Source organism: Diplotaxodon limnothrissa, linkage group LG16, assembly GCF_057381915.1.
Source record: "Diplotaxodon limnothrissa isolate DT_005_m linkage group LG16, D_limnothrissa_male_GT1.1, whole genome shotgun sequence".
In the NCBI taxonomy this organism is placed as follows: domain Eukaryota; kingdom Metazoa; phylum Chordata; class Actinopteri; order Cichliformes; family Cichlidae; genus Diplotaxodon; species Diplotaxodon limnothrissa.
Window position 1 is genome coordinate 30,939,121 of NC_140611.1, and position 11,600 is coordinate 30,950,720.

Here is an 11,600-nt window from a genome sequence, read left to right on the forward strand (position 1 = left end):
GGAATAAATGACTGTGAAATTCTGGGCTGATGCTCACTAAAGATCTGATTCCAATACCTTCCCTGTTCTTACAGAAACTATAAACAGATACACAGAACAGATACTGTGTTTTTTCACATTCACTGTTAACAGGACACAGCTCATGCTAATGCCATTTCCCCAAAATTTACTTGAATGTTGCAAAAAATGTAAAAATCAAAACACTGAAACTGTACAAAAGTATAAAAATATTTCATGTTGTTTTCTTTTTCACAGAAAGCTAGTAACACCTATTAAAACCTGCTTCTCGCGCAGAGAACAGAATCGTTTATTCAGTCAATCATCGTCACCTGCCACATGGAGATGGGGCTGGTTCTCGTACAAGGTTTTCCGCCGAGCACCAGCAGCAGGTCGGGCAGATGCTGAGTGATGTCTCCATCCTTGTCCTCCAGCGCCTCCTCCTCTGAGCAGCTCCATTGTTTCATGAATGCTTTGTTCTCAAATGTCAGGCAGCTTCCAATACGCTGACCATCTATCTCTATTAAGGCCTCTCTGCTGGTCTCCAGTTCTGAAGAACTTCTGTTGGCTTCTCTGTCTGGAGTGAAAGTCTCCAGCTCTATAGCGTTATCTGGTGCTGGGAAGCACTTGTTCTTAAACGGCTTGAGTTTCCCTCCCAGTAACCTGGGCTGGAGTCCTGAGTCTGAGCAGAAGCTCTTGCTGGTGCTACTGGTTTTGTAGCTGGGACCCAGACCAGTGCAGCAATGGTGAATCTTGTCTGGGGGGTTGGAGCCCGGGAGTGTGGTGAGCTGCATCCAGGTCTGAGTGATGAAGCTGTATCTCCACAGGCAGTTCTTTGGAGAGTCCTGGGTCTCGCCTCCACCGAAAAGGAGCATTGAGTCTTTATAGGTGACAGCTGAGTGTCCTGTGAGTTTAGGAGGGCCGTACCTGAGAAAAACAACCACAGGTGGTGTTAGCAGGAAAGAGCACACCAAATGATGCCAAATAAGTTCAGCAGTCAGTGCTAAAAACATCAGAGCTAAACAGACCGGTCAGACAGGAAGTGCTGGGAGCACCAGGAGCTGTAATCGATAATCTGCTGATCCATGTGTGATCGTATGTGTGATAATATTTCTATATGGCGTGTTGTGCCATGTTACTTTATTAAAATTACCCCTGGATATAAAACACATCATTTGCACTGTTAAACCTGGGATGATAAATCTATTTCTGACAGATGTGTCACTCATCGTATTTAAAGGAGGCCCTGAAGGACGGACATCTCTTTTTGTTGAACACCAGCTGCCTTGACTCCTCTCCTTGTGTCTCTTCCTTGCCTCCTCTGCTCTCTGTGGTAGGGAGGGGCTAAGACTAATACGCTAAGAGAGGAACTGAGGACACAAAAGAGGGGTGAGGCAAATGATCTGTGGAAAAACATCTTAAAGTGAGGTGTTGAGTTTAATACTGACTCTTGTGTGTTTTGAGGACACCAAAAAACTGACTGCAGATACATCTGTGTGTCACAGCAGACACTACAAGCTTCCTGCCCCCTTTTTCCTTTCCTTTTGCCAAAGCTCTTTTCACACTTTGGGAATTAAAGCTGATATATCACAGATTAGAAAAACAGTGAGTCTATTTGTGGTACGTTTGTCACCAAGAATATGCAGACAGTAAAATTTCCCTTTGATCTGGATGCAAACTTGATTTCCAAGTCTCCTTCATCAGTTTCAGAGCTCTAATGCGCAGTGATTTCTGTGACGTGCACCTCTGATAATGTCTTTGAATTACAGTGGGGCAAAAAAGTATTTAGTCAGCCACCGATTGTGCAAGTTCCCCCACTTAAAATGATGACAGAGGTCAGTAATTTGCACCAGAGGTACACTTCAACTGTGAGAGACAGAATGTGAAAAAAAAAATCCATGAATTCACATGGTAGGATTTGTAAAGAATTTATTCGTAAATCAGGGTGGAAAATAAGTATTTGGTCAGCTCAAACAAGGAAAATCTCTGGCTCTCACAGACCTGTAACGTCTTCTGTAAGAAGCTTTTCTGTCCCCCACTCGTTACCTGTATGAATGGCACCTGTTTGAACTCATCATCTGTATAAAAGACACCTGTCCACAGCCTCAAACAGTCAGACTCCAAACGCCGCCATGGCCAAGACCAAAGAGCTTTCGAAGGACACCAGGAAAAGCATTGTAGACCTGCACCAGACTGGGAAGAGTGAATCTACAATAGGCAAGCAGCTTGGTGTGAAAAAATCAACTGTGGGAGCAATCATCAGAAAATGGAAGACATACAAGACCACTGATAATCTCCCTCGATCTGGGGCTCCACGCAAGATCTCATCCCGTGGGGTCAAAATGATCATGAGAACGGTGAGCAAAGATCCCAGAACCACACGGGGGGACCTGGTGAATGACCTGCAGAGAGCTGGGACCAAAGTAACAAAGGTCACCATCAGTAACACACTACAACGGCAGAGAATCAAATCCCGCAGTGCCAGACGTGTTCCGCTGCTGAAGCCAGTGCATGTCCAGGCCCGTCTGAAGTTTGCCAGAGAGCACATGGATGATACAGCAGAGGATTGGGAGAATGTCATGTGGTCAGATGAAACCAAAGTAGAACTTTTTGGTATAAACTCAACTCGTCGTGTTTGGAGGAAGAAGAATACTGAGTTGCATCCCAAGAACACCATACCTACTGTGAAGCATGGGGGTGGAAACATCATGCTATGGGGCTGTTTTTCTGCCAAGGGGACAGGACGACTGATCCGTGTTAAGGACAGAATGAATGGGGCCATGTATCGTGAGATTTTGAGCCAAAACCTCCTTCCATCAGTGAGAACTTTGAAGATGAAACGAGGCTGGGTCTTCCAACATGACAATGATCCAAAACACACCGCCCGGGCAACAAAGGAGTGGCTCCGTAAGAAGCATTTGAAAGTCCTGGAGTGGCCTAGCCAGTCTCCAGACCTCAACCCCATAGAAAATCTGTGGCGGGAGTTGAAAGTCCGTGTTGCTCGGCGACAGCCCCAAAACATCACTGCTCTCGAGAAGATCTGCATGGAGGAATGGGCCAAAATACCAGCTACTGTGTGTGCAAACCTGGTAAAGACCTATAGTAAACGTTTGACCTCTGTTATTGCCAACAAAGGTTATGTTACAAAGTATTGAGTTGTATTTTTGTTATTGACCAAATACTTATTTTCCACCCTGATTTACGAATAAATTCTTTACAAATCCTACCATGTGGATTCATGGATTTTTTTTTTTTTCACATTCTGTCTCTCACAGTTGAAGTGTACCTCTGGTGCAAATTACTGACCTCTGTCATCATTTTAGGTGGGGGAACTTGCACAATCGGTGGCTGACTAAATACTTTTTTGCCCCACTGTAAGTTGGCAGCACTCAGTCAGTTCATTTCAGGAACCCTGCCATAAAACGCCTCTAAACCAACCAGAGAAAGTTTGGAGGGGAGGTGAGAAACAAACAATTACATCTGCATCTTAAGCTCTCATATTTTTCTCAGACTTTACTTAAATGTAACTGTAACGGTTTACAACCTACAAAGTCAGGTTATCACCATTAGAAATCACAAGACCTTCCAGTAACATTGTGTTATTAGGGTCACACTGTCTGTCTGTTTTTTTTCCATTTGCTGTATGATACCTGTGCCTCAGGGGGCAAAAACAAGTGACGTTAGTCCTGACTATGCTACTGACCGGCTAATCATTAGTCCTGATAAACTGCTGTTCATGTTCATAATGCCAGACGAATCAATCCACAAGTCTTTACATGTAACATATTCAGTCATCCAGAACAAAAAAAACAACAAAAGAAAAACAAGTCTCCAGATGTAAATCTCAGTGATCTGAAGCTCTTTATATACATAAATTTACGTATTACTAAACCATTAAAGAGACGGTTCCTCAGGACTCTTTCTTTCCTTTTTTTTTTTTTCAACAGACACACTACAATCAGTGTTTCCACCTCACATGTCAGCCTGTCAGCAGCGGCTGAAAAGTGATCCCAGTCTTTTCAGCCGCTGCTGAAGGATTCTCTGTCTCATCAACTGGATCAGGTTCTTCTGCCATGTTGTGTTATGTGGGAATATTCAGATGAGGAGCTGCAACAGACTGCTTGTCAAGTTTTCTCGTGAGTCTTGACCTTCCCTTTATGTTCCTCCTGCTCTTTGCTTTACTCTTTATGCTAAAAACTGCATTTGTTTTACAAGGTTTGACTCATTTCTCACCCTTTACAATTTGCCATGAACACCACGCCTCATTACTCTGCATTACACCACTCTATCTGGAATAAATCATTTAAATCATCTGAAGCAAATTAGTTTCTTGATTTGAAACACAAAGTTCTTTAAAAGCAAAACTAAAAAAATAAATAAATTACAACTAAAATATAGTTTCACAAATTAAAACAGGTAAAAAAAAATGTGAATAAAGAAACATTAGGAAGCAAAAAGTACTTTAACTTAAAAAATGAAAAGCAATGTAGCAAGCTTGTAATTTGCTAAACTGCTGGAGCGATTAGGACAATACAGCTACAGGGAGTGCAGAATTATTAGGCAAATGAGTATTTTGTCCACATCATCCCCTTCATGCATGTTGTCTTACTCCAAGCTGTATAGGCTCGAAAGCCTACTACCAATTAAGCATATTAGGTGATGTGCATCCCTGTAATGAGAAGGGGTGTGGTCTAATGACATCAACACCCTATATCAGGTGTGCATAATTATTAGGCAACGTCCTTTCCTTTGGCAAAATGGGTCAAAAGAAGGACTTAACAGGCTCAGAAAAGTCAAAAATAGTGAGATATCTTGCAGAGGGATGCAGCAGTCTCAAAATTGCAAAGCTTCTGAAGCGTGATCATCGAAAAATCAAGCGTTTCATTCAAAATAGTCAACAGGAACGCAAGAAGCGTGTGGAAAAACCAAGGCGCAAAATAACTGCCCATGAACTGAGAAAAGTCAAGCGTGCAGCTGCCAAGATGCCACTTGCCACCAGTTTGGCCATATTTCAGAGCTGCAACATCACTGGAGTGCCCAAAAGCACAAGGTGTGCAATACTCAGAGACATGGCCAAGGTAAGAAAGGCTGAAAGACGACCACCACTGAACAAGACACACAAGCTGAAACGTCAAGACTGGGCCAAGAAATATCTCAAGACTGGTTTTTCTAAGGTTTTATGGACTGATGAAATGAGAGTGAGTCTTGATGGGCCAGATGGATGGGCCCGTGGCTGGATTGGTAAAGGGCAGAGAGCTCCAGTCCGACTCAGACGCCAGCAAGGTGGAGGTGGAGTACTGGTTTGGGCTGGTATCATCAAAGATGAGCTTGTGGGGCCTTTTCGGGTTGAGGATGGAGTCAAGCTCAACTCCCAGTCCTACTGCCGGTTTCTGGAAGACACCTTCTTCAAGCAGTGGTACAGGAAGAAGTCTGCATCCTTCAAGAAAAACATGATTTTCATGCAGGACAATGCTCCATCACACGCGTCCAAGTACTCCACAGCGTGGCTGGCAAGAAAGGGTATAAAAGAAGAAAAACTAATGACATGGCCTCCTTGTTCACCTGATCTGAACCCCATTGAGAACCTGTGGTCCATCATCAAATGTGAGATTTACAAGGAGGGAAAACAGTACACCTCTCTGAACAGTGTCTGGGAGGCTGTGGTTGCTGCTGCACGCAATGTTGATGGTGAACAGATCAAAACACTGACAGAATCCATGGATGGCAGGCTTTTGAGTGTCCTTGCAAAGAAAGGTGGCTATATTGGTCGCTGATTTGTTTTTGTTTTGTTTTTGAATGTCAGAAATGTATATTTGTGAATGTGGAGATGTTATATTGGTTTCACTGGTAAAAAATAAATAATTGAAATGGGTATATATTTGTTTTTTGTTAAGTTGCCTAATAATTATGCACAGTAATAGTCACCTGCACACACAGATATCCCCCTAAAATAGCTAAAACTAAAAACAAACTAAAAACTACTTCCAAAAACATTCAGCTTTGATATTAATGAGTTTTTTGGGTTCATTGAGAACATGGTTGTTGTTCAATAATAAAATTATCCCTCAAAAATACAACTTGCCTAATAATTCTGCACTCCCTGTATAAACTGGGCCTAAATTGAAAAAGCTAATGAGCAAAGTTGTGTTTTTTAGAGGCTGACCATCTGTAAGAGCCAGTGTGAGCTAATTTAGAATGACTCTGGGTCTGGGTTCATTGCTGGTGCATTTAACTATAGTTTCAACAGGCGGCTTACCTACAGCTTCTAGGTTTTATTGTCAGAGTGTAGACCAAATATAATGATAGTAAAAACTCCCAGAAAGCTTAAGAGTCAGCAGCAGCAAAAACAATAACCACAGCACAGGATTAAAAAAACATAGAACTTTTTGACAGCCAGGTTAGTGAAACCCACAGAGATGAATTCCTTCAAGGGGCATATGATCCAGTAGTATATTCACAGGAGTGATGTGTTACATATTCACACCTTTATATCATGGCAAAAAAGACTTATGTATACCTGCAATAAGTGTGCCTCGTGAATGGACTTTTTCCAAGGTTAGGGATGTCAGTTAATAATAATGAAAAAACATCTGACTCACCTAAGAATAGCTGAAAAACCAAAAAGACTCAAAATGTCGTGAATAAAAATCTTTGCATATGACAAATGTAGACAGTATTGCTTCATTTTTCTCTTATTTTATTCATTTTCCATAAGTGTAATTAGCTATATTCAGTCACAAAGAGAATAAATGATATTGGGGCCTCTACTTAACCTATTTACAAAATGAGCCGCAGTCAAATCCACAGACCTTGTGTGGACATCATGATGAACAGAGCAGCTATTTTCAGTATACATTATTTACAAACTGGCTTGTTTTGTATTGCACTGAATTAGTAAGTAACTGAAACAGCCTCATGTACGTTAACACAACCACAGCAAAATGCTGAAACACAGAGTTCATTGCAGTCATCGCTGTCTTTAACCATTCCAAAGTATTTCTTATTTTGTTGTAAAGGAAGTTCTCCAAAACATGTATTGATCATAACTATTGATAGTCTGGTATAACATGTAGATTTGTCTAGAAATCTGCAATGCTTGTCTGTGTTGTTTCACAGAATAGCCTGTTCAAGTACTGACACAAAAGCAGCCAGCAGGTGTCGCTGTGGAGATGGCTGTGAAATTGTTTTGAAACCATGATCCAGTGCTGGCACAACGACTTTGTATGTCTCAGTTTGCCCATCACTACCTGTCAGTGGTTTTAATGTCGAGACTGATCTTTTTCACTGCATCCAGTTTTCAAAAATACAGACAAACTCCGCACTTACTTGAGTGAACTCCATGTCTGGCTGCTGGAATTCCACTTCCAGAAGTCTCTCTGCTCCCGTAAACCTTTTAAGCCTCCGAACAGGTACACGCAGCCCTGATAGGCTATAGCTGAGTGACTGTGTCTGGGGCCTGGGCCTAATGAGTCCTGCTGAGAGCCACTCAGCAGGGACCAAGACATGGTATCTGCCATTAACACACACACAAACAAGTATCTATAATTAATGCTCATTCTGCAGCTCACATTGTGTTTGCATGTGTCACAATGCTGATGATGTTCACATGCTGCCCTCTAACTGAATATGGGTGAGATTTCACTCCTAGAAACGGTTCAGCTCAGTTTAATTGTCAATTTGTTTCTCCATCTCACAGCTATAAACTACATTCACACTGGTAAATATGAGCAGTTTATAAAATTATATTGACCAAGATGGAATCACAGCTAGAAGATGAGCTTGGCATCAAGTGGGACTAAACTGATGCAGTTTACTGAACTTATGATCTATCCCATTATATTAATGCTCAAAGTTGCTTATAGAAAAATCATGCTGAACAAAAGCTACAATTAATCTTTTGATAGTAACTCTGGCAAATACCATAAAAGGTCAGCTGATTTTGAGGGTGTGAGGTGGGAATTTTAAGATTTGGTTAGTTTTATATGGAAGGAGCTGACTGAATTCTCCCTTTTGTCAGTTTTAAACTCACTAAAGTCCAAACTCCAGAAATCCTGGGAGGTGCCTTTCATGTCAATGAATCCTCCGTACATGAGCATGGCAGAGCCGAGCACCACGGTGCTGTGGCCCTTCCTGTTGGTCGGCATTTGGGTCTGCACACAGAAAGAGAGAGAAATACATTTAGAATAGATGGTAAGCTACTTCTATGACCTTGATTGAACAGTCACAAAAAATGCATTAAATTTGGGCTTCTTCAACCTAACCCTAACCTTTCTCTTCCTACTTTGGTGATCCTCTTCCTACTTAGCTATATCCATTCTGTGGGGAAACACTGCAAATCAATTTATTTGACCTTTAAAGTTCTAACAAATATGTGGGTAGTGTGTGACTTCTGTTCTGCTGATACAAGCTAAAACAAGCAAAGGATGGCAGGAACTGTGCACAGTGTTCACTGATGTGCTTCCAAGTGTTGTGACTGCGTGACACAAAACAAACGGCAGCACACGAGGACTGAGCGGTTAATTATTTCTGTTATAAGCTGATAATGAGATCTAACCATCTGATTGTTTTCTATAGACAGAGAACATGTTATCATTTAGATATGAAAAGCACTCGGTACCTGAAGCAAGCTCCTCTTTCCCTGCCACTGCACCCACTTCTGCTTTGCTGAAACACAAATGACACAAGAAAATTAAACTAAAAGAGTGACGTACAATAAAATGGATATGATATCTTTACAACATCTGTCAGCCTTACTCCAAGACAAAAAAAAGTAAGTAAAGGCTAACATACAAAGAGGAGAGGCACTTCTGCAATAATTCTGAAATACACTGACACACACTGTTGTGCGGCCCAGTCTTATGAAATCTATTGTTACAGGGACACAAACTGTCCAGTTGGCCAAAGTAGAGAGGCTTTAAAAGACGTGGTAAATGTTATATTTTAACCTAAACCAAGACAGTTTTAAACCTAATCCTGTCGTTTTTAATGCTTAAATGTAACCAGGCAAAATATTTTTAATAAATAACATATTTAAAAATACCACCAGCTACCTGTGCTACCTGTCCGCTTCCTAGCATAGGTGATTTTAAGAGAAGTTGACCCCTGACCTTGACCTTCAACTCAATTGAGATTCGAACTTAGAAAAACATCTTCAGGACCATAACTTGCTTTGATCAGTGTGATCTGTCCTAACTATTATTGAGATTGCGGTAACACCAGTGTTGTTTCTCCACTCCACAGCTATCGCTACATTGACCTATCCATCCAAGGATATTAACCTTGAAAGTTTACCCAGAATGCACTTTTTCAATGCTTGTCTCTGTTGCTCTATGTCAAAGAAATGAAACTGCTGCATTTTATGCAAGTCATGACAGATCCCATCATGCTGAACAAAAACTAGATTTTTCTTTACATCGTGACACTTGGAGTGGAACGAAAACTTCAAGAGCTTATACTTCTAAAAATATCCAAGTTCGGTAAAATGTAACAATTGTGTAAAACAATTGCTTCATTAAACATATTGTAGTTCTTATGAAAACAAAAGAACCAATTGATTTTGAGGGTGGGCGTTTCGGGGGCTTTTTACAGATGTGATATGATTTTATATACAATAAGTGGTGAGAATTGAAAAAAACTGTGCATGAGATGGAATTTAGGTTATGTTGGAACAAGCAGAATAAAAACTGAGCTGAAGTGAAGAACACAGGAAGTGTTAGAGCAGGAAATGAACACAGCTGCAGTTTTCCTCCATTTGATAAATATGTGTTGGGGTAAATCACCTTTTCTTATGTTGTTTCTAATTGTCTTTAGAGTCGTGAGGTTATGAGCATGGAGACCCTCTCAGGTTTCTCTCTCAGCTTTAGTGACACAGAGGAATGAAACGTTTTACAGGGATTAGGAGGATCGACATGCAGCAACATGTTTTACCTGCTGAGCCTGAGAATTGACTACAACAGTAGTGTGACTGGCTGCCAGCCCATGCTGCACTGCAGTGAAACTCACCGATGTCAAACACCCAGAGAGCACATCTGCATGTGGTGTATGCAGAGTCCAACAGGCCTCCAAACACGTACAGGAAACCCTGAAAAGTTCAAAGCTGTTAAACATACTCTGCATGCCCACCGCTGTCATAAGATGGTCTCTCTGCTTTATGTCCAATGATTAAAGAAATTGAAGGTACCTTGTGAGCTACCATAGAATGTCCCTCTAGCTCCTCTGGTGCCGCTTCACCACTGCAGCTCAACTCGGTCCATTCATCAGACACTGAAATATTGAACACAGCAGTGTTGTTAACTGATGATTACAAAAAGAATATTACAGGAGGCTGTTTTATAAGAATGCAGCAAAAAACATCCTTTGCAAAGTTTAAGTGGAATAAATGTTGCATCTTTTTTCATGAATGACAGTGTGTATATAAACTTGAACGACTTGCAACACTTTCTACATCTGCACAAAGGCGTTGCCCAAATACCATAGGAATAGTTGGTGCTATCTTTTAATAAAAGACTGCATATAAAAGATGGAGATTTGAAGCATTGTAGCCTTCACCAGGGCAAAGCAGGAGGTGATCATAACCATACCTGAAAGGACAGATCTTAGTGAAGATCAAAGTGTTAAGTCATAACATTTGTCTGTTTCTTTTGTGCTGTTTTAAGTAGTAGACTAATTGGTCATTTGAAGAGAGGGCTTTATGTAAATGAGTACCTGAACATGGTTTTTGGCTACTCTGCCTAATATGTAATTCTTAAAAAGAGGTCTTTCTAGTGGCTATTCTGCGACCAGCCACAAGGATATCGCTTCTAAGGAAGTATTCTGTCATCCGTCTTTATATAGATCTGCATCTTTATATATGCATGGCTATTAATGGATGGGGGCCCTTACCCACGTTGTATTTCCAGAAGTCCCTCAGACATCTGTTCTCTCTGCCTCCCAGGACGTAGACGTTTGCATTGTAGCTGCAGCAGGCGTGCTTGTAGCGGTCGCACGGGGACAGGCTGCTTCTCAGGGGGAGCTGTTTCCACAAACAGGGGTTGTTCTGACTCATACCTGGCAGCCCTCACTCTCACTGGAACATCTTCTAAAAGAAAGTAAGTGTATACAGTCGTGCGTTATATGGACCCACTATCATGGCTAAAAAGTGCCAAGAACAAATGTTCGATGATATGCAGGACTAAATAGCCTTCTTTCTGTTAAAAGTTTACATTTTTTAGATACTAGAGCCGCTGACTGACTCCACCTGGATGCTGTAAGTTGTTAAACGGTGCAAAACGATGAGTTTCATCTCCGTCCGTGTGAACAGGCCCTGATCAAAGTGGATGAAACAAAGGCTGCACTACAGGAGACAGGACAAATGAAAAACCCAAGCAACAGCTGCTTCCGTATTCACGAGGGGTCACCACAGCAAGCTCCACATGTTTGATTGGGCAGTCTTACGCCAGATGCCCTTCCTAACCTGTCTGTGGCTGGAACTGACCCTGGAACCTTTTACTTTCTAAGCTAATGTGCAAACCACTACACAATAAATGCTTTAAAAACTGTCTGTATCACCAGAACATGAGTGGAGATTCACAAGTTCATATCTTAAAAGAGCAGAGGGACTACAC

General features: G+C 41.4%; 1 protein-coding gene across 1 annotated transcript; it reads right to left on the minus strand.

Annotated features, from left to right (window-relative positions):
- Positions 1-275: 275 nt before the first annotated feature.
- Positions 276-11,055, minus strand: klhdc3l (kelch domain containing 3-like). Its single transcript, XM_085374878.1, has 7 exons — positions 10,879-11,055; positions 10,178-10,260; positions 10,000-10,078; positions 8,615-8,661; positions 8,027-8,147; positions 7,324-7,507; positions 276-924 (listed from the first exon to the last, which is right to left on the minus strand). Exons 1-7 carry the CDS (start codon positions 11,039-11,041, stop codon positions 312-314), a joined length of 1,290 nt encoding a protein of 429 aa, XP_085231004.1. The 5' UTR covers positions 11,042-11,055; the 3' UTR covers positions 276-311.
- Between the last annotated feature and the right edge of the window lie 545 nt (positions 11,056-11,600).